The sequence below is a fragment of the Armigeres subalbatus genome, chromosome 1 (assembly GCF_024139115.2).
Source record: "Armigeres subalbatus isolate Guangzhou_Male chromosome 1, GZ_Asu_2, whole genome shotgun sequence".
NCBI classification, from domain to species: domain Eukaryota; kingdom Metazoa; phylum Arthropoda; class Insecta; order Diptera; family Culicidae; genus Armigeres; species Armigeres subalbatus.
Window position 1 is genome coordinate 163,811,735 of NC_085139.1, and position 23,561 is coordinate 163,835,295.

The window sequence follows — 23,561 nt, forward strand, 5'->3', positions numbered from 1 at the left end:
GAGAATAAGTGTGTAGGCAACCTTCGCACTCACAACAGAGATTGCATTAAAGAAATATTTTTATAATCCTCAAAAGATCTTGTTCCATTTAATTTTTTGGCGATTTCATAAGGATCTTTTGTGCCTGCTTCAGTTAGAATTTGTTTTTTAGGATAAAAAAAAAATTAGATTTAGAAATCAGTTATCAGAAAACATTTCTTTTGCAGCACAATTCAGATCGATTTAGTTGCTTTTCAAGTCTCTTTGATTTTAGCAGAGAAATCTCTCACCTAGTCAGAAAACCATAATAAAGCCTCTTCCTAACGTCAGTAACTACAAAAACCCTATGTTTTTCTGGAATTTGATTTATGACTTATAATTTTATGACTCATGGACTTTATTCCACATCTAAAAAGTTTCAAAAATTTAAAGTTTCAAAATAATCGAGATCTTTATGCATTAAGTAATCATGGAAATGCTTGAAAACTTTCAGAAATATACTCATATCGAATTTCATTTATAGATAATTCGAAGAAGATTCTTGAATCTTAGATTACACACTTATCCACATTTAGTAACATGGAGAAGACAAGTTGCAACAGACACAGCGTTTTGAAGCAATCACAGCATCATTGGAAATCAATTGTATTATTCGCGATTTTTTTTATGTTAGTTCTAGGACGAATGAGCGATAAACTTAGTCAAACAATTTCTATTGCAATCCATGTGCACAGTGCTTTAAATCGCCTTTGAAAATTACATCCCACCAGCTGGTGCCATGGCCCCCCCTAGACCGAGACTCTAGTTACGCGTATGGTCGTAGTACTTTATTTTCTTATATCAGTATATGTACAAGACTGACGAAAAGCTGTTTATTTCAATTAGTAGAGAGAGGTGCCGAATCGGTGGGTTTACGAGTAGTTAGGGAGCCTCCGTTAAATAGACCAGTGCATGATGACGTAGGTTGACAGTTCACAGAGCTTTTTCACCGGGACTTAGCCTCTGGCGAAGCTTCCGATAAAATTGTTTCGTCATTTTATTCGCATGTAGATGTCCTTTGCGATTGATTTCATGCTGAATGCAAAGAATATCATTGAAATATTCGGATCGCAGCAATTTTAAACTAAAAATATGAATTTTAATTTTCTCCTCATCGATTTTTCTTCTAACACCTTGTAAACAAGCTCTGTGAACTGTCAAATAAGTGAGGTTAGATCAAGATCTTGCATTGGTCTATTGTAGTGAAAACTGCCTTAGTAGCAACCCAAAGAAGATCGAGTGAACGGCCGTTTTCGTTCTGAACAAAATTAAGCTGAGAAATGCACTTCATTTCAGCACTGCATAACGGTAAATATTCAAATATTTCAAGAGAATACACTCAAAACTGTACCATGATAATCAAATAGGGGTAATGACGGCTTTGGCAGGTTTTGTTCTATTATTGGCAGGGGTTTTTTTTATGACTGATTATGCTCAAATTTGGCCCAAACATTCTTTGCATATCAAAGAATTTTGTGACCAAATTTCATAAAATTCGGTCGACAAAAACCCCCTGCCAATAATAGAACAAAACCTGCCAATAAGCCGTCTGTTCCCCTAGCTAATTTAGCTTTTATTTTCATTCTAATTTTATTGGCACGTGCCGTAAATAAATATTAGATCCAGAACATCTTGTCGACGCAACACTAGCGCAACGACTTAGTACACGCTACTGTAATTAGGCCTTCAATGCTGTATTCTGTCGGAGTTGGCAATACATCCGAACAGAGCAATCAACTGCTGGGCACACTGCGTTAAGGTGGTATGATAGCCTGTGACGCATCATCACCGTCAGTCTTATGTCACATTCCGCGATACAAAGAAAAGCTTGCAATCTTTTGGCACTTTTAGGCCAATTTTATATCATTTAATTGCAATAGTCACTAGAAGTGTTGCAATTGAGAAACAGTGCATTTAGTTCTACAAGGTATGTGCGATGTGTTCTGTATAATATGTTTAGTTTGCCATAACGAATCATACTTCGCCAAAATCAGAAAGCAAGGTCATGGCTCTTATCTCTAAAGTTGTATTTCTACTCTGCTCCGTCGAAAATGCATCCATTCAGTAACACATGTTTACACTAACACATACATCGATGAGCACGTGCGTTCTTAGTACACATGTAAACAGTTCGTCGTTGCCATTTGTAAGCATGAATTAGTGAATGAAAGTTGTTTTGATCAATTTTTTATTGCGATATAATGCTGCTAACTCCTGAAAAGGTTTATATCACAAAATTTATATGTTCACATTGCAACTATTCCTATCGAATATTTTATATTCAATCTTTGACCAGGGCCAAACAGAAGTGATGTTCAATAATAGTAACAAACCTCATTTAATTTGCAAAAATGTGCTAAAAGGAATTTGGAGAATAGGGTGGGTGTACCAATTGTCGCCATACATAAGAAGAACTATTTTTTTTTAAATAAGTAAAAGGCATGTGGGTGAACTTTTAATATCAAGGGAAAGGCTTTACTTCCTGCTCCTTAGAGCAGCTGTGAAAACCACAATAAAATTTGTTATTAACCTCAAAATTTATTAATCCATAATAGGAACGCATGCACCAGTTGTGGCACTATTCTTAATTTTGGTTCCTTATTTGGCAAATCCCATTGTTTTCTTATAAGATTGGCCAAATAGGGACCACTAGAGCGACAACTGGTGCAAAGGACGTCAAAAATTAAGCAAAATCAATTTTTACAATTATGCTTTGCTTGTTTTGGAGGAGATCAAAGGTGTTATCGTATCATATGCTTTATCGATATCAACTTGGTTTGCGGTGATTTGATTGGCCAATTGACGTATAAAGCACTAGTGCGACAACTGGTGCTTTAGCAACAACTGGTACATGTAGCCTATACGGACAGATTCAGTGCATTTTTTTTTGCTGAATCGAGTGATATAGTATTTTAGCGATATTTTTTATTATAACTACATAGAGGAAGACAAGAAAGAATCTTTGACGATCTCATAATTGTATATTTTCTTCTAAGCTTATCCCAGTTAGGAGTATAGATTATTTACTATCAATATTTGTCTAAGTACAATTAACATAGAGTTCATAATATCCATTACAACACAAACTTTTATTATATCCTAAATTCTTCACTCTATATTTCAGATTTCGACAGCAGCATTTTCTTTATTTTAATTGTTGATACAGATAGTAAAATAAGAAGAATGAGTCTCTCAGTCATAAGAAATGCATTTGTTAAGTATCCTATTGTCAAAGGAATGGCAACATACAGTATTATATGGCCAACAGGTTGCTTTGTACAACAAACAATAGATGGGAAGAACTGGCGTGAGTATTATTACATCCCAGAAATGCAATGTTGATTCCTAATACATACATATTTTTTTACTTTTAGAGACATATGACTACAGGCAGTTCCTAAACTTTGCTGTATTCGGAACGTTCTTTGTAGCTCCCACGCTATATGGATGGATTAGAATGTCTAGTCATATGTGGCCCACAATGAATCTAAAATCAGGACTAACAAAAGTGAGTTGTGCGATACATTTTTTAGCCATGTCAAAGACAGGGCATCATAAAGGTGTTTCATGGACAAATCAGCAGAATTCGAAGGAGTTTCATTATTTTACAAGGGTTATCGCTTATGGTGGCCATTAGGATGTGGGGCGTCATGTACATTTTTTCCATACAATTGCGCCCCTAGTGACCATCTTGCCCAACTTTCCCCTACATATGAAGTTTTAAAGGAGGAGCAGGCGTTCGCGGTTGTTTCTTCATCGATGATTATGAATTATGATGTATATGAAACATTCGTTAAGGAAAAACGTTAACAGATTTTATTGTTCATCAGAAATTTCTATTGTTTCACACCGTTTTCAACAATCTCTCCACTTACAGGCAATAGTAGAGCAATTCAGTTATGGACCATTTGCCGGGGCGAGCTTCTTCTTTGGAATGAGTTTGTTGGAGCAGAAAACAGTCGATGAAGCAGTCGGGGAAGTCAAAAAGAAATTTCCTGACACCTATAAAGTGAGTTCCTATATCGAACCCAAACCAATCAATAAACTTATAACACAACCAAATTTCAGGTCGGAATTTGCGTTTGGCCAGTGATACAGACAATAAACTTTACTCTCATAGCGGAACACAACCGGGTTCCGTTCGTGAGCATATGCAGTTTAATGTGGACCACGTTTCTGGCATACATGAAGCAGCGATCTGCAGAGGCAAGGCAGACCTCTTCAATAAACATACAGCAGCAAGAAGCCATCGCGTAAGCCAATGATTGTTCGTAATCGTACCATCGTAACAAAGCAGATAAAATTTTGTACAAAAACCTGTAAACCACTAGCCCGCGAACATTTTTAAAACATTTTATGGTGGTTGTGATTTCAACACATAAAGGGGACGCACTGTAGGGTAACCAAAGATATTTCTGTTTATTTGTTAAGAGGGATTGTTATTTACATGAAATGTAGTTCAATCAGTTTTAAGCGGGTTATGAACCAGCAAGTTTAATATTTATTACTAGACAAGCAAAAAAAGAAAATGTATCGAAAATGTTGAAAATAAGACAATATAAGCCACGGATGCCAAGCGTCGTATGTGTATTACATTTCAGATTTTTTTATTTTTCTATACTGGCACGATATCCCTTAGAACCACCTAAAAACCAGGCCTCTTTTTCGACATAACACATAAAATGTCCCAATTCATTCGCATCTTTGTTGATTTTTTTGTTATAAATAAGCTCAATATTTCCTTCTGTTTTAAAGGAAAATAACTAATTAACCACCCTAGCGGTAATGGAGTCCTTCTCGTGCATAGTAAAAATAGTATTAAGACCATCAATTTTGAGCCCATAGTCCGATTAGGCAAACAGTTGGCAATACATCCCCAAGTCGACGTATATCCAGAGATTTAATATTAATTTGTGCTGAAAATGAATTATTTTGGCTTCCTATAAAATTATAAGAAAATTCGGATTTTAACTAAACTAAACCTATTTCAAGAACAAGTGAGGTTGTCAAAGTGCGTTTTTCAGTTGTATAGCCCTTTAACATTCCATTCTTCGTAATAATAATGTGAATATAATGCTCACTTAAGTCATAATCAACGATGGCTGTCTTGCTCCATATGGCGATCTTGCCCCACTTTTCCCTACACACTCGTCGATTGTTATAAAAGTTTGAAGACCCTATTGTGTTGTTACATCTTGATTTTTATTAGCATAACATTCACATGCCAGATTTCGATTCTCTGACAAAATTTGGACTAATACGATGGGCAGGGTATGCTACAGGAATGCTGGACAATAAACCTGCAAAGATGGCGTTCGCTTCTGATCCAGTTGGAACAATAAGACGTGGAGCACAGTGAGATAGACGAATGGACAAGTTACAAAACGACTCGGCGAGCGTGGACGCAATTGATAATGGATATATGTGGCCTCAAACCGTGTATTGGGGCGTCAAATTGTTGACTCACTGTTTAGATGTAAGCTAAATCAATGAATGAATGAAATTGCGTAGAGTGAATACGCATTATTGAATCAGTTGAAATTATTTTTGATCACATTTGTTTGAATACCGTTATCAGGGGTGACAATAGACGGAATGAGGTCACTGTTTCGATAACTTAGAATGTCTGTATAATAGAATTAATATATCGAAAAACAAGAAAACTAAAATATATGAGACCTTTTTGAACGATTTACTTGTCCGAACCTACAGATTGTTCAATCTGCCCCAAACCCATTATCGCCCTAGTTGACGGTACTAATTCATAATCGAACGAATATTTTAATCTCTACGATACAATCCGACATCATCACAGTCTCCAATATGCGAAGAAAAATTTGACTATGGTGAACATCGTTTTCTTCAACAGATAGAAGGTAGTAAAATCGAATCTGAAACAACTATTACTAAGAACCTTCACTCCGCATGCGCACTATTTGTAGGATTGCGAATCATGACTTCAGTATTTGACAATCAGTTTACAACCAACGAACAGTGTTCAAAAATTACCAGAGTAATAACGTCGCGGTCGAATCTAGGCTGTGCAAATAATATGTTTACGTAATAAGAAAATAGTAAATAATTGCAAATTTGTGATAGTCCCCAAGGTGATAATAGTCAAAATGCTTCCAATTCTACTTAATCGCACGCGAGTGTTCCTGAATAAATATCCCGTCGTTCGTGGGATGGTGACCTACAGCATATTGTGGCCAACGGGATGCCTGATTCAACAGTCGGTCACCGGAACCCATTGGAGTGCGTAAGGCTTTCAATTAAATCAAAGGGAAAAATGTGCCTTTTTAGGAAGACACTTGCGAAGGACGATTGACCGTGAAATTAAAGTACAATCATAACGTTCAACCGTTAGACCTACGCCGTGGCAGTGAACTTGGCGCGCAGCCAATGTTTCTCGTTTGGCATGCGTCATGCCGTGCACGATCTTCACATGCGATCTCGTGTGGAAGTTGAAAATGTTTACAAAACGTTTTCCGCTTGTGGCACGTGATAATTCGCTAGGGGTTGACGGCTGTCTGAATAGAGATTGAAAGTAGAAGCATGGAAAATTGACCTGATAATGTGAAGTAAATTTTCCAAGTGACACTCTTTCAAAAAAAAACCTGATTAATCCACCTAGCGGTGTTGATGTCTTTTTCGTGCCAGAAAAAAACTAAACAATATGTTTGAGTGTTTTTAACGTGTTTTGCGCTTAAGAAATAGCTTATATTATTTTCTCACAGAGTGCAGTGGCCTGTGCAGTGCATAAAAGTCTTCTCCATTCGGAACGGTCCATGGTTGCACGTCGCCAACCGCGCAGTCTGCGACAGCACCGCATATCGTCTTCCACCTGGTCGATCCATCTTGCTCGCTGCGCACTTCGCCTATTTGTTTCTGCCGGATCGCCGTCGAGAACCATTTTCACCGGATTAATGTCCGACATTCTGGCTACGTACCCGGCCCACCGCAGTGTTCCGATTTTAGCGGTGTGAACGATGGATGGTTCTCCCAAAAGCTGGTGCAACTTGCCAAAATGCGAGATTTTTTTCGGATCGTGGATGAAAGTTTGCTATGGTGAAGGATTGTTGTTACACACTTAATTTTTTTCACCGGGATCTCAGCAAAATGTTGAACTTTTACCGAGATTCGCACAGCCGTGCCCCAGTAAACATGTTTTTTGCCGAGATTTCTGTCAAAATTGCTGAAAATCAGCAAACATTTTGCCGAAAATCAGCTAACAAACGCCATTTTTGCTGAAATATCAGTTTTTTTATTTTGCTGGCGCACGGCTGTGCGGATTTTTGCCGAGCTGCAGAAATAAAAACTAAGTGTGTACGCGATCGTCTCGAAAATAATTTCATACAGAAGTGGAAGTGATTCATAACGGAGTGATAATAACAGTGTATAAAAAACGATTTGGTAGTGAACGTAGATAATAGCAACTGATCGGAAATACGCTAGATTGGTAGCAAAAATTGATTAACCGGTGGAAGAGACGCCATATTGATTTCAATAGAAGAAAAAGTGTGAAGAAGAGAGAGGAAGAGAAGAGGGAAGCAATGATGGGGTCGAAAGATCCACCTGATCCGTCACTAAATGATGGGTTACGAAGTTGGTATTTGAAGCCACTACACGAGAAAACTTCACCTTCACATGCAAAGACAGTCCGCCGTACAGGGTTTACATGGAGCTGAAGGACAAGGACAGCAAGATCAACAAGTACACCGTGGGTTTGATGATTCGAAAACATGAAAAATTCAACAAATACGTGACAGACATGAAATACACTGGCGCACGAAGAATCATGGTCTACCTGAGCAACTTTGAGAAGGCAAATCAAATGGTCGAAGCGCTCAACGCAGTAGATTCGCCCTATCGAGCCTATGTACCGAAACATTTGGTGGCGATAACAGGAGTCATCTCAGGAATCCCTGAGGAGATAACAGACGACGACATACTCGATGGCATCGATTGCGACGTACCAGTTCTAGGAGTCAGACGACTAACACGAACGGCAGAAAAAATACCTACAACAAGAGTCAGTGTCTCATTTCGAGCCAATCAGCTACCAGATTCAGTTCGACTCTTTTGCTGCAAAAGCACAGTTCGGCCTTTCTACCAAAGGGTTATCGTTTGCGGGAAGTGCTTGAGATTTAATCATCGAGAGAGTAACTGCAAAGGTCGTCGACGGTGTGAGAATTGCACTGAGCAACACGACACAAGTGAGGAATACGTACAGTGCAAGAATAAGACCAAATGCGCCAACTGCAACTCATCGAAAAATTCATCGAAAGACAACAAATGCCCGGAAAGGGAACGACAAGCAGGGATGCCAGATTTGAAGACATGTCTTCGATTTGAAGACATTTGAATCTCTGTGAAGACATTTATTTCATGAAGACATTTTGAAGACTTTTCAAAATATTTGAAGACTTACCTTCTTATTTAAAGATACTTGAAGACAATCAATAAGCCAGCGAATAGAAAATATAATTTGATGACTAACTTATAAATTTTGTGACTTCTATATGCAGATCATTTAAATATTTCAAAAGTTATACATAATAGACTAATGTTTCTTGAAATTTCATACGTAAAAACACATTTACACTAGTCGGTTGATAAGGTTGACAATTGCAACACATTTTAGTTATGTGCTGGTTAAAAATTTCCGATAGCAGCATTCGCTTAAATTTTTCTTGGTAATTCTGGTAAAAGTCTAAGGGTCTGTCTCAATTGGATAATTAAACTGAAATTAAACTTAAAAGTGACATTTCAATAATTATCAAATAACCCTGCTCGCAGAGCAAGATTACTTTTGACAGATATCGAATCATTTTCCATCGATGTCCTATTGGAATTGCTGGGTAGCACCAGCCATTCTTATAACGGGGTGATTTTTTAATTTTCGAACTGTCACTTTTAAGTTTAATTCTCCAAATGAGACAGACCCTAAATAAGTAAAAATAATATTATTTTTTAAGACATATTAAGGCAAGTTTTGGGCTTTGTAACATCTCATTTTGAGCCCAAAAATCGTGTAAAATAAAGAGAATTTCCCATTAATAGTCCGAGGAATTTCTCATAAAATTTCAAGAGAATTGAAATTGGAAATTCTTTTCCAATTATCTTGGAAATTTATAATAATTTAAGTATGGGCAGTAAAGAAATTCCCCCAAAAATTAAACGAGAAATTTATCTTTATTTTCACAATTTTTTTTCTAAGTTCTTGCAGGAAAATCATCTGAACTCCTACAAAGAATTCATGTTTACTTCCACAAGAAATTTGTCTAAATTTGTCTGTCTTTCTGTCTTTCAAATACAAATCCGGAGTATCATTTGTATTTGGAAGTTGAGGGATGTCTCTTCGGATTTCCCATGTTTACCCATGTTCACATTTTTTCGAAAATTTTCACAGGAAATTAGTTTCATTTTCTCAGAAAATTTTCTTTAGTTTCCATAGAAAATTCTTACGAATGTCGACAAGAAATTGAAATTTTTCAGGAGTTCAATGGATATTTCTCAGAATAGCCACCGTAAATTATTTTTATTTGTTCAGGAGAATATTCTGAAAAAAAAAATCAGAGAAATTTCTTAATTTCCAGAGTTTTTTATTAAAAAAAGTTCGGGGTAAACTCGTTACAGTTCCTTGTTGAATTCTTCCTTGAATTCCTTTGATATTTTTTCAAGAAATATTTTTGGGCACTCTTTCAATATTTTAACTGGGAATTCCTCTAAGAATTTTTCCAGTAAATACATCTCTGGAATTCTTTCTGAAATTTCCCATGAAATTCCTCCAGGAATTCGTCCAGCAATTTCTTTAGAGATTTTTCAGAAAATTTCTTCAGAGTTTCCTTTGGAAGAACTTCTGGCAGCTCCTTTATAAGTTCGTCCAGAAATTTCTCCGTTAGATCCTCCAAGAATTCCGTCGGAAATTCCTCCAGTCGCTCCTTCAGAAATTCCTCAGTTTGTTTCTTTCACGACTTCCTTTAGCAGATCTTTCAGGAATTGCTCTCGAAGCTCCTGCAGGCATTCGTTCGGAAATTCCTCTAAGAATCCTTTCGGAAGTTTCTCCAGGAATTCCTCTTGAAGATGCTCCGAGAATGTTGCCGAAAGATTCTCCAATAATACCTCTTAAACTATACTCTGGAATTTCTCTAATATTTCCTCCAGTAATTATTTCGGAAATTCCTGCGCAATATTCCTGAGCAATAGGGTAACGGTACCAATAGTGGAGGTATTAGTAGATCGACAAAAGAAAATATTTTTTAAAAATTGATAATTATGGGAAATTTACAGCTTTGATATTTTAATCAATAGATAAACTAATAAATTTGCTAACAAAAATGAGATAGATGTCATTTAACATCAACATTTACCAAATATTGCTTGCACCACTATGGGTACACTGTTCCTTTAGTGGCGGTAAAAATTAATTTTGGTTCCTATAGTGGTGCTATCCATTGGTTTCTTATGAGACTCGCCACTATTGGTACAGTTGCACCACTATAGGTGCAAGGAAGTCAATTTTGTTAAGGAAAATCATTGTTTTCAATAGTTTTTCAATCGAAATCTTAAGATAAGTTGCATTTAACAGGATATTTAAAGCACGACGCATCAACTGAAACCATCGTAAAGTGTATAAATATGATAAATCTCATTAAAACCCCACTACCTCCACTATTGGTGCTACCTCCACTAAGGGTACGGTTACCCTACCTCAAAAAATTCCTCCAAAAAGTTCTTCCGGAAGATTCTTCAGACATTTCTTCAGAAACCCTTTCAGTAATTGCTCAGGATAATCCTTCAGGAAGTCCTCAGGAAAATCCTCCAGGAATTCTCCTGTAATACCTCCGGAAGTTCCATTAGCATTTCATCCGGAAGTTCTTTCAGATTTTTTTCTGAAAGTTCCTTCAGAAAATCCTTTGAATGTTCCAACAGCAATTCCTCCGGAAATTCCTTCAGGGATTCCTTTAGAAAGTCTCCGAAAAATTCATCAGGAATTTATCCAGAAGTTTCTCCAGAAATTCTTCAGGAAATTTCATCAGAAAATCTTATGCAAGTTATGAGTTATTATGCAAATACTTGGAGATATTTCACGGTGAATTGTTCCGAATCGCTACAGGCAATTCTTCAAAAATAAATTCAGCAAAATTCCACAAGGCAATTCAGTTAGAAAAATCCGTTGGAATTATATTTAAAGACTCATTAGAAAAACCAAGGGAAAGTCATTTCCCTTACTCATGAAGATTTAAAAGAATATTCTCTTGAATTCCAACAATTTGTAATTGTGTAAAAATAAACGATACATAAAACAAGGAGATGATTGGAATAACAAATCTATTGGATTTTGAAATTTTTTTCACTGATAATCATAATTTTGATATTGAAGACATTTGAAGACATTTTTACTCAACTGTGAAGACATTTGAAAATATCTCCTGGCATCCCTGATGACAAGCCAAAATCAAAGGGCTCATGGCTAGGAAGAACATCACATACACGGAAGCGAGGGAAATCATACCAACCGTATCGGAAAATCCCTATGAACCACTGAACCATCTGGACGAGTTCCCCACGGTTTCAAACTCGTTTGCAAACGTGACTAGTGGAAGCTTCCAATGGAAGAATCCACTAAGAGAAGAATGGATTAAAACAAACCAGGAAAGGAAGGCAATCAAAGCAGCGATTGAAATTGAAAAAGAGCTAAAGGAGCAACAGAAATCGAAAATGAATGGGAAACGTCAACGAAGCGACACAAAGGAACAACATGTTTTGGCAACGAAGGCACTGAAGACCACTGAAGAACGGAACAGCTTGTTATCCGAGGCTACTGTCAGCACCAACACAGTCGGCATGGGCTTGAATAACCGGCACGTAGTAGGACAACAGGAGAAATGGGAAAAGGTTCTGAGGCAGACACGGGAAAAAGTGGAAGCTAAAGCACAAACTGAAATCAGAAGAGCGGAAGAGATGCGTCACGCAGATCTTATTAGCTTCTACACCAATTACGTCAATTACACCAATTACACCAAAAGTTGGAAAGTAATGAAACTGCTAAAGCACATTTTAACGAATGCACAACGAAATATTTCGACTTAGCCAATGTTGTAGTACAGAATAATGATCCAGTCTGAAGCTGATCAAGAAGTATAAACTAGGAATAATTAAATCACATTCAACAACTCAAATAACTTAAAAATAATTCAATCTAATGTTCAAAGTCTTTCTAAAAATAGGGCTGAAATACATAGAATAATGACAAGTGAGGGCATAGACATAGGAATACTGTCAGAGGTTTGGACAAATGAGAACCACACAAATACCAACAAGTACAATATAACCGGATACCATACAATCACCGATTCAAGATCGGATGGATATGGTGGAGCAGCGATATTGCTATCGACTAATTACAATTACGGGTATGACCCAGGCTGTGTGCATTGAAGTGTTACCCAAAAATATGACGGTTCTATCCGTTTATATAAGCCCATCCATCACGCTAGACGACTTCAACAAAGACATCAACACTATCATAGATTTCGCAGACAAATTCCCCAAAGCTGTAATTGGAGGCGATTTCAACGCCCACCATCAAGCATGGGAAGATGAACGTTGCGATAACAAGGGAAAAGGCCTGGCCTGGAAAAGGAACGCCCACCTTTGTTCCAGTACAAACGGATAGGAGATCCACTGCCGTAGATATCACTTTCTGCACGCCGAATATATATCAAGAAATAAATTGGACAGTTACGGATTGGAGCATAGGTGGACATCACATGGTGATAAAAATTGTGCTGGGAAAAAGTGAAGAGAGCAGATCACATGTGTACATTAACAGGAAGGAAGTTCTGAAAAGCATTTCCGCTTTGGATTCAACTGATATCAAGCATGTGGAAGATCTAATAAGTAAGAACAGAGAAATCACGAGATGGAATAAATTCCAAACTACTCGAACTCCGAAGTATTGGTGGTCGGATCAAGTTGATCGAGCGTGGCGGGACAAAACGGAGGCACGACGTGTATTAAACCGAACATCAAGTCAGGAGAATCTCTTGTTATTCAAAAAAAAAGGCAGCAATATTCCAAAGGCTTAAGCGGGAAGAAATCAGGCAGAAATTCGAAGGACTGGCAGACGAAATAAACCCTTTCACTACTTCCAAAGAACTGTGGCAAAAGGTGGGAATGATGACGGGTCACAAAAGGCGAAGAAAGGAGAACAACTTATTATTCGACGTCAAAGAGGCTGCTGAGGCCTTCTTAGATACACACTTCGAGGGACACAATGTGGTACAAACTGGAAGCTACGGAAATATTGTTGAGTTTCCTCTAATCACCAGGGAAACATGGAAAACCATCGTCTCAAGTAAAAACAAGAGATCAGCTCCAGGGGTGGATCTCATCTCCTACGAAACGTTATCTAGCCTAAGTGCGGAGGCTACTGACGCAATCGTCAAGGATATCAACAACATGTGGCACAGAGGCGCCTTAAAGGTGATTAAAATCGTCCCAGTACCAAAACCCGATCGGGATCAATCGACTCCGGAAGGCAAGCGGCCTATATCACTAGTTCCGACTATCACAAAAGTTGCGAATACAGCAGTTCTCCAAAAGCTACAGAATTTCCTGGAGGAGAAAAACATACTTCCTTCAAAATCATTCGGATTCCGACGTCACATGTCAACTTCGACTTGTGTGGCATATCTCATCAACAACATTAAAAAGGCGAAAAGAGAAGCAAAAGTGGTAGCACTTGTTGCAATCGACCTGTCCAATGCATTCAATGCAGTGAAAACGGACAAATTAGGCGAAATACTGGTCGATTTAAGAGTACCAAATGAAATACAAATTTGGATTGAATCTTTCCTAAAGAATCGTAGGTTACAACTGACGATGAGAACTGGATGCAAGAATAGTGAGCAATGGATTACCTCAGGGAGACGTTATGTCTCCCACTCTATTCAATATTTATACGCTTGGATTGCACAGCATAATGGTTGAAGATGTCGAGCTAGTGCAGTTTACCGATGATTTCGGTATCCTAGTAAAAGCCAAGAATCTTACAGAGGTTAACAACAAAGATTGTATGAAGTATTTATTCGCAGCGTGGTGTAATACGGATGCACGGCACATAACAACGCCTGCCAAACAAATTTAAAGAAACTGGAGACGGTTAACAACCAATGTCTACAAAAAGCGACTGGCCTAACTAGAACTACACCATTGAACGTACTACACGCTGTCGGAGGGCAAGATCCCATCAAAGTGAGATTAGAATATATAACAGCAAGAGAAATCGGTAGAACAATGTCAAGAAACAACATCATTGCTGAACAACTGAAAACATTGAAGGATCGGGATCGAGAGAGAGAGTAGGTGACGATTCGCTCACCTCACGCTCGTTCGTAAGAAGGTTCTCGTTTATGTCCTTACACATATCGGGCTGTGGCACGTAGCCCTTACGTTAACGGTTTAACATCTCATAGAACTTTCGTGCGTTATTAGCGCGGTACAGTTGCAGCGTCTCTTCACGGTCTCGCTCTTCTTGCTGGCGCTTTTTCCACTCAAAAATCGAATTTTGTCTGTTCCGGGGGAAGTGCCGATCACCAGTCTATACATTTCCTCTTTTCAAACCTGAGTGTTTGTGTTGCCTACAGGGATTGTATCCAAACGAGAATGAAAAAGCCTCTCACTTATCATATCTGTATACATATACGATATGTAGCATACAGCGAGAGACTTTTTTCGCAATCTGTCCTGATAAAAAAACTGATTCGGGAGGCTATATCTCATGATAAATTTCTTTTTAAAAGCTCCGAAAGCGGGGATCGCTGGTTCTGAAGATGCATTTCAACTTATTCTACACAGCTATGCGGTCCCCAACATAAAATGAGCGAAAACAAAGCGAGAATCATCACTTCTCTGTGGGGGCTGCCTATCCGATTCTGTTTTTTCGCACTTGTGTACAAGTTGTTATCATGGCTTGTTATGATTCGAAACAGTTTTTGCGTTTCATTTATCGTTGTTCTATAGATATTATTGAAAGCGATTTCTGCAAACCCTGGTTGCCGATGATTTTGACGTCCCGCAGTAAACATCTAAGGTCAGCTCTAGCTGTGCATAAAACGCTTCTTTCTCGGAAGATGCTATAGCAATGTCAGGGCGTGTATTGACAGCTATGTATAGCAAAGCACCTACAAGACTTTGGTATTATTGTGCATCTGATCTGGCAGCGGTTCACTATCCTCCTCCTTTTGTTGTACGAATCCGCTTGTCATATGTACACGAGAGACTTTGCAATTTTCCATGTTGAACCTTGATAATGTCTTCAGCACATAAGACTGCTGACTTATAAGTCATACTTATAGAACATATCGGTCAGCCAGCTGTCGAATTCGAATTCTCAGGAAAAACTTCAAATCGCCCAATTCCACAATTCGAAAGTTCTTACTCAAAACTGCTACTAGTTCTGGGTAATCCTGCTCTGTTCTGCATACAACAACGATATCGACCACATAAATCAAAATGTACGTATACAAACTATCAAGTTTGAGCCCGTAAAGACTCTCATCCACCATGGTTCGTGTTCGTGGCCAACGTTTTTTCGTCACCGTTTCTCCAATCGTCCGTCGTCGGCTGCGGAACTATCTCACCGACACTACTACCCAGCTTTAGCAACATATCCCATTCTGTGAGGGAGTAGGGACCCCACTGTCTAGTAGCTGGGCCACCCCATTCATACATTCCAGTTCAACAATTGATAATACCCTAAAAGTAGGCAATTACCAAGCATTGGAACGCGCTGCATAGGGTATGCGTGATGGGTTTGAAAGTTGACAAGTATTTATGCCGGAAGAACTAGTCTACTTTGACCAAATGAACTCCGGACGGTGGGAATCAGCTAACATAATCCTCTTGAAAACTTTCAGGAATGTTGTTTTGTCAGTCAAGTCAGTCACATAGGACAAAGTCTAGCTAAAATGTAAATTTGAATATGTCAGTATTGTTTGTATGTGCAGTAGGCGTTGATTATTTATTGAGTCATTTCTTTTATTGTGTGTTGTAAAATTAATGTAAAACACAACTTGTCTTTTATATTTTAGATCTGTTATTGTCATTGTATTGTTATCGGTTGTCTGTTCAGTTTCAACACAAATATCTTATACAGCAGCGGTTGTCAACCTGGGGTACAGGTACCCCTGGGGGTACCTCCGATGGCAAAAAAGGGTAATGGCGGATGTAGAACTATTTTTCTTAATTGTCTTTATTAGGGAGACTTTCAGCCCGAGTCAGGCTCGTCTCCTGTAGAACTAATTCAATAAAATCTTATTGGTAAATTTTTGATAATTTTTGTTTCTAAAACTTGTTATAGTACATAATATGCATGGGGATCAGTAAGTGATAAACTTATTATTGTTAAAAAAATCACGTTAAGAAAAAAATAAGGATCAGTAAATCAAAGACATTTGAATCCTGCCAGCACCGTGTATGAAGAGCTTTGGGGCAAAGATCAACAAGACAAAACGTCGAATGATCAAATTTAAAAAATCTTTAATGTGATCTACCTGATCGAGACAAAATGTTGAATAAGATGTCAAGAATGTGCTTCTGAACTAAAATCTACAATCTAAAGGTTTGGAAGTCTCCATTTGAGAGACATGGAGGCCTTTGTCCGTAAAGCTCAATACCTTCGTTGAAAGAGACCTTCTTCTAAGTGGCTCGGAAGTCTCTTTTCGAAAGACTCCGAAGCCTGCTTACAATAGGCACGGAAGCCTCCTTCTAAATGTCTCGAAAGCCTTCTTCCAAGCTGCTCGTAAGCCTCTTTCGAAAGACTCCGAAACCCTTTTTCAGGAGACTCGGAAGCCCCCTTTCAAGAGGTTCGGAAGCCTCCTTTCTAAGGTTCGGAAGCCTCCTTTCAACAGGTTCGGGAGCTTCCTTTCAAGAGGCTCGGAAACCTTCTTTCGAGAGGCTTGGAAGCCTTCTTTCCAGAGGCTTGAAAGCATTCTTTCAAGAGGCTTGAAAGCCTCATTTTAAGAGGCTCGGAAGCCTCCTCTCAAGAGGCCCGGAAGCCTCCTTTCAAGAGGCCCGGAAGCCTCCTTTCAAGAGGTCCGGAAGCCTACTTTCAGGAGGCTCGAAAGCATCCTTTCAAGAGGCCCGGAAGCCTCCTTTCAAGAGGCCCGGAAGCCTACTTTCAGGAGGCTCGAAGGCATCCTTTCAAGAGGCCCGGAAGCCTCCTTTCAAGAGGCCCGGAAGCCTCCTTTCAAGAGGCCCGGAAGCCTCCTTTCAAGAAGCCCGGAAGCCTTCTTTCAAGAAGCCTTCAAGAAGCCCGGAAGCCTCCTTTCAAGAGGCCCGGAAGCCTCCTTTCAAGAGGCCCGGAAGCCTTCTTTCAAGAAGCCCGGAAGCCTCCTTTCAAGAAGCCCGGAAGCCTCCTTTCAAAAGGCCCGGAAGCCTCCTTTCAAGAGGCCCGGAAGCCTCCTTTTAAGGGGCCCGGAAGCCTCCTTTCAAGAGGCCCGGAAGCCTCCTTTCAAGAGGCCCGGAAGCCTCCTTTCAAGAGGCCCGGAAGCCTCCTTTCAAGAGGCCCGGAAGCCTCCTTTCAAGAGGCCCGGAAGCCTCCTTTCGAGAGGCCCGGAAGCCTCCTTTCAAGAGGCCCGGAAGCCTCCTTTTAAGAGGCCCGGAAGCCTCCTTTCAAGAGGCCCGGAAGCCTCCTTTCAAGAGGCCCGGAAGCCTCCTTTCAAGAGGCCCGGAAGCCTCCTTCCAGGAGCTCGGAAACCTCCAGTCAAGAGACGCGAAAGTTTTTTTTCAAGAGGCGCGAAATTCTTCTTTCAAGGGGCTTGGAAGTCCTCTTTCAACATACTCAAAGGCCTCCGTTTAAGAGACGGGCCTCCTTTCAGCATGCTCAGAAACCTCTTTTCAAGATGCTTGGTAGCCTTTTTCAAGACGCTCGGAGTTTAAAGTCCCTAAAGTCTTGTAAGAAGCTTGATACATAAACTTAATATTAATTGGAAAGTTTCACGGATTAACGATTATTTCAGACAACTTTTTGGAGTCATATATCCGGTTAGTTTTCACATCAATTTTTCTTGAGAGTTACGCTTATTTTAAATTACAGCGAACAACCTCAATAAATGCAAAAGTTACAAGGGATACCTCTCAAGAAAAAGGTTGAGAACCGCTGTTATACAGTTTTGTTGCCTTATTAGTGTTTTCGTCATTGTTAGATACAGTATGTATAAAACTCTAAAAGAATTGTTAAGTATTGCCTTACAAATCCTCTGCCCTTCCTCTATCTATCAATATCTGCTTTCTCCTTTTATCATTCCCTTTTTTTCGTTTATAGCTCCATCTCTGCTTTTTCTTCTGCCTCTCTTCGACGACGACGACGATGAAGATGATGATGACAATGTGCAAGGTAGAGCGATGCAACCCATCGTGTCAAATTTTCGCTTAGAGGAAGACGATCTCTCAACGACGTAAACAATTTTATACCGTTTATTCGCTACAAGTCTTGATTTCTTGATAGACACTGGAGCGAATAAATCGTACATTAATCCGGAGCACGTGTTAAAGTGCCAAGAAACCAACCGACCCGCAATAGTGACTAATCAAAATGGTACCCAAGATTTTTTTTATGAACATGGTACCTACATTTGTTATTGATAAAGTATTGCATGTCAATATCTTTCCTAGATGCTTTGACAAAACGTTACCGTACCACGTATTCAAATTCCATAACGCTGATTCATGACTTCTTAATTTCAATCTATATTACGTTTTATCCTACCTGTGGCCACGCGTTAGGTTCGCTACTTCCGGTTGACGAGAAATTGGTTAATTTCCCGACCCCTTGGAGAATGCTAATGAGCCCTAGCGGATCCTCCATGTAAACAGCTATACCTCATAAGTATGTCGGGACATACGATCAGGGGCTCAGTCTGCAGCCGATCCACTGTGAATCGTTAGAAGCGCACTGAAGTGCTCCAAATGTGATATGATACACAGATGAATATTATCTTCAGTACCGTCAACCCCCTTGACCTTGGCTAGGGAGTTTGCGAATCGATTGATATATAAATCTTTAAAATCCATTGAAAGATAAAGGACCTATTAATGTTTTAAATCTTACATGATTTCGTGACCGAGCCATGGACCGAGCCGAATGGAGAAGACTCTTATACACCGCACAGGCCACTTCGGCCTTATTCTGAATAAATAATAATAATAATGATTTCGTGACGGTCCCGAAATTTTCATTTTACACCCTGTATCCCAGTCTTCCCCTTAGACGTAGTTTACGTCAAAAAATCTTCACTGTTTAATTTTTCGATTGGGAGCTTTCCGCTGGGCCCACAACCTGTTCGAGGTTCTGACGCAAGGAACAATTTCTCGGGAGAAAAAATAATTTAACACGTTTGGTTCCGATTAGGTTTGATCCCAGGTTTGAACTACTAATGAAACAATTTTTATTTCAGGTAACTAGATTATAATACAGGTTGCTGAGCAAATGTGCATAGCAACGAAAATGGATTGTTTGGAATGATGTTGCTAATTCAATGATTGCTTCGATGCTTCAACATATTGTCAGTATGAATGGGTTCCAATTAATTAGTCTAGCGAAGCGAAATATTTAGGACTTCTGCTAGATCAAAAATTAACTTTTAAAAATCACATTCAAGCCAAATGTAACAAATATAAGTGTTTATATCCACTTATTAACAGAAAATCAAAACTTTGTCTTAAGAACAAACTTTTGATTTACAAACAAATTTTTAGACCAGCCATGTTGTATGCTGTGTATGGACTAGTTGATGCAATACCAGAAAGAAGGCACTTCAGAGGATTCAAAATAAAATTTGGAAAATGATTCTGAAGTTGCCTTCGTGATATATTAGTACCAATGAACTTCATAGAATTTCTAATATTGAGACATTGCAACAAATGTCCAACAAAATAATTTCCAATTATAGACATAAATCGTTGCAATCTTCTATTGCAACGATTAGCTCCTTGTACCCTTAGTATAAACTAGGTTAAGTGTAGATTAAGTTGAAAACATTGTAATTCCTATATGATTCAATTCAACCAGAGGAAAAATCTAACTGCCAGAGGCAATTGAAATGTATTATATAATAACTAAAAATGTTACATAGCAAATAAGGATGATAGTGTTAAGAAAACACGGAACACCTAGTCTAAGAAATGAATGTATGTATTAGATAATTAGCAAATAGTCAGTTAAAAAAAATTAAAAAAAAAACTAAAATAAAAATGCTTTTATGCTCAAGTAAGTCGAGAAAGTCGGGAATCGAACTCAACCACCTTCATCATGGTCTTGCTTTGTAGCCGCACATCATACCGCATAGGGTCTCGACACTACCATTTGAACAACATTTTGAAGCCCCTCATCAATTATTTTTATTTATCACTTTCCTAAATTGCAGGAGATTTGGACTGGATGAAATGTTTCAGGTTCCTCGTATACGGCGGATTTGTTGTAGCACCAAGCCTCTATTGTTGGATAAGACTGGCATCCATAATGTGGCCAGCACAGACATTGAAATCAGCTATCGCAAAGGCAAAAAAAATCACAATTATCAATCAATAATAAGCACTAATTTTGGAATTGTACTTTACTTCCCATAGGCTCTCACGGAACAAGTTAGCTATACACCGCTAGCAATGACATGTTTCTACTTTGGGATGAGCCTTCTCGAATCCAAGACGGTCAAAGAATCTTTCGAGGAAGTCAAAGCTAAGGTTCCACCAACTTACAAGGTAGGAAAGGATTTCGTAATGTTTTAGAATTTAAATATTATTTCGTTTCGTTTCGTTTCAGGTGGCCATATGTATTTGGCCTTTGCTGCAAACCTTCAATTTCTCCGTAGTGCCAGAAAAAAATCGCGTTCCCTTCGTAAGTATGTGTAGTCTCTTGTGGACCATATTTCTCGCTTACATGAAACAACTGGAGCTTGAGAAGCTCCAGCAATCGAAATCGATCATTTAAGATAAAACAAAGGCTTAAGAGATAAAACATTAAAGTTAGTTATTAAATAAATGTTTACGACTTACGTTAATTTACTGCAGAGTTAAGGTCCTAGAACCGAACTGCTTCCTTTGATAATCACTTTCCTTATTCTAACGTCGTCGAGTTTGGTCAGCAGGTCGGAGATGGATTCAGTGGATCCCGTAGGCAGGGTTCCATGTTTCATAACTCGTTGGCCAACGGCCATCCGGTACTGCAGGTAACGGTCAATAAACAAATACTTCCGCACATTCATTGTGTCTTTGCTGAATTCGGAGAAGCAAATGAAAGTTTTTTCCACGTCCCGATGGATTCCCCAAAGAGTTGAAGGCAGTTCCACTTCGTACACTTCATCATACAATGCCTCGAAATCCGTGTGTTCCAACGGAGCCACTTCAATTTCGCTCACGTCAGGTTCACTTGGTTGTTCTGGTTCTGCTCCGACTACGTTTTCTATCGATAGGTGTAACGTGTTTCCACTGGATTCAGTTGTAGTGCAAACGACGGTTGTGTTTACTACTTCTTTGCGTCCATCCATTTTTAATCTCTGCATTAGAACAAATATTGAAATAATTTATAATTGTTTATAAAATCTGTAAACGGATCTGTGCTCTTCATATACTGGTCCGTCATTTACCTTGGATTTACTACTCTCAGTGTCTGTTTTCTTTTGTTTTCGTTTAGGCGATTCTTCCGGCGTTTCTTCTACCTCCACGAATACTGCACTCAAGCAAAAAAGGCCATTCAATTCATGTGCCAACCCACATGGATTTTTGCAATGGGGTTGTACTCATGATAAGTATGTGTGATATTAATGAATTGTCGCCAGTATGAATTTTTATCAAATACATGGGTTAACAAAATAGAATCCATAAAAATGACCCATACTTTTGAAAAATTCAGCTTATGGAGTATATGTGTAAGGAAAATGATTCTAATCGCTGGATTTTCGTGTTCATATACTGTTTTTTTTTTGGAATATTTGATTTTTTCAATCGAAACTACAAATATAATGGACGACAGATAATTTATTGATTAAATGTTTGCTTGCATAATTTGTGAGGTTTTTGGAGTGACCTTTGCTGATCCTGTACTTTATTGCATAGATAGCGGCAGCGAGTCATCCGACGGATGAAGCAACATATTTTTGCGAAAAGAAAGCTGGTAGGCAAATGGTCAACCGTCTAAGACGAGTTAAGTAGCCTCTATTTAATTCCAACAATTATCGTAAGTCGAGTCAAGTACGAGACACTGAAGACGACCACACAGTTGTGGTCGAAATACGTATTTGCTAAGATATCGAAATAATTGGTGGAATTAAATGAAGGTTACTTAACTCCAATGAGCTAGACTTTACTAAGGTGGCACAGATCAGCGTTGCGTGGCACTGGTTGTCTCTTTTATTCTCCCGCTGATCTTATGAAACGCAATCATCTTAGACGGTTGAATACATTCCACTGAAAAGAGCTTTAAATATTTTTTTCTGAAAAAGGCAAATGGTGCTTCCGTGTCACGTGGAAGTAAATTCAACAGTGCCTGTAGTTATCCAATGAGCTGCTCAATTCCCACATGCCCTCTGCGAGTTCCGGTTGTGTTTGGCTTTTAGATCGGCTTCTAGACGCTGCTGGATCTTGACGATGGGAAGTATACGGTTGTGTGGATCGATATTGGCATCAGTTGTCGTGTTCCGAATGGAAAACTGCTTGCTAGAGCAGGAGTGCATGGTGGTACATGAGATACAAACAATGACTCCGGTTGACTTTCTTCGACGTATGCAAATAGCGGGACCCATAATTACAAATTCTACAAATAAAACTCCAATCGTCCTATATTGAATATATTAAGTTACTTACCAAATCACACAAAAATCAATTGCAAACGATACGGAACCGCTAATCTCCTAACGCACTCAAGTGAAAATTTTCACGGGACGCCATTTTTTATCATCTTGTCATCAACTTTGATGAGCGTTTCTGATGGTTGTCGAGTTGGTCGGTGAATGCATAGGGGACTTTTAATTAGTTATTTAATTCAGTAGTTTGTCAAATACAAGGTATGTGCCGGACGTATGGTGGTTATTAGAATCAAATAAATTTAATGAGAAGGTGTCTTTTAGAAAAGTATGAGAAATTACACATACATTTAAGGGGTCAATTTTCTTGCGTGTGGCACACTATTCGGTTTCAGAGACTGTTTATTGCGCTCAATCCGTTCGATCTTTCCATTGATATTATGCTCCCAATAGCGAAGAATGTCCTCCTCCCGGAAATGTTGTTCGCAAACCCGGTCGAATTCTTTGAAAGGTCGATGCACAGGAAGTACTGCTTGCCATTTGCTGAGCAGTTCTAGGTCCTATGATAAACATAAGAAGCTTATCCTACGAGGCCTACAACATAGTAGATGAAAAGTCAACAACCAACCTTACCTTTATTGGAACATTAAACATTGCCCTTTTCGGATTTTGCTTATTTCTCTGATCACATCTGGGAACCACACAATTTCTCATTATTTCAGTATTTTGAAAATA

The 23,561-nt window shown here is 38.8% G+C and overlaps 3 protein-coding genes across 3 annotated transcripts; 2 read left to right on the forward strand and 1 right to left on the reverse strand.

Annotated features, from left to right (window-relative positions):
* Positions 1-1,786: 1,786 nt before the first annotated feature.
* LOC134205471 (mpv17-like protein) lies at positions 1,787-4,613 on the forward strand. The gene is made up of 5 exons (XM_062680737.1): positions 1,787-1,945; positions 3,143-3,325; positions 3,393-3,526; positions 3,896-4,027; positions 4,087-4,613. The coding sequence occupies exons 2-5, from the start codon at positions 3,202-3,204 to the stop codon at positions 4,273-4,275; spliced, it is 579 nt and encodes a 192-aa protein (XP_062536721.1). The 5' UTR covers positions 1,787-1,945; positions 3,143-3,201; the 3' UTR covers positions 4,276-4,613.
* Positions 4,614-5,984: 1,371 nt separating this feature from the next.
* Positions 5,985-21,090, forward strand: LOC134205472 (mpv17-like protein). The gene is made up of 4 exons (XM_062680739.1): positions 5,985-6,273; positions 20,454-20,587; positions 20,656-20,787; positions 20,849-21,090. The coding sequence occupies exons 1-4, from the start codon at positions 6,141-6,143 to the stop codon at positions 21,014-21,016; spliced, it is 567 nt and encodes a 188-aa protein (XP_062536723.1). The 5' UTR covers positions 5,985-6,140; the 3' UTR covers positions 21,017-21,090.
* LOC134205473 (uncharacterized) lies at positions 21,031-22,980 on the reverse strand. Its single transcript, XM_062680740.1, has 2 exons — positions 21,672-22,980; positions 21,031-21,581 (listed from the first exon to the last, which is right to left on the reverse strand). Exon 2 carries the CDS (start codon positions 21,570-21,572, stop codon positions 21,099-21,101), a length of 474 nt encoding a protein of 157 aa, XP_062536724.1. The 5' UTR covers positions 21,573-21,581; positions 21,672-22,980; the 3' UTR covers positions 21,031-21,098.
* Positions 22,981-23,561: the final 581 nt, after the last annotated feature.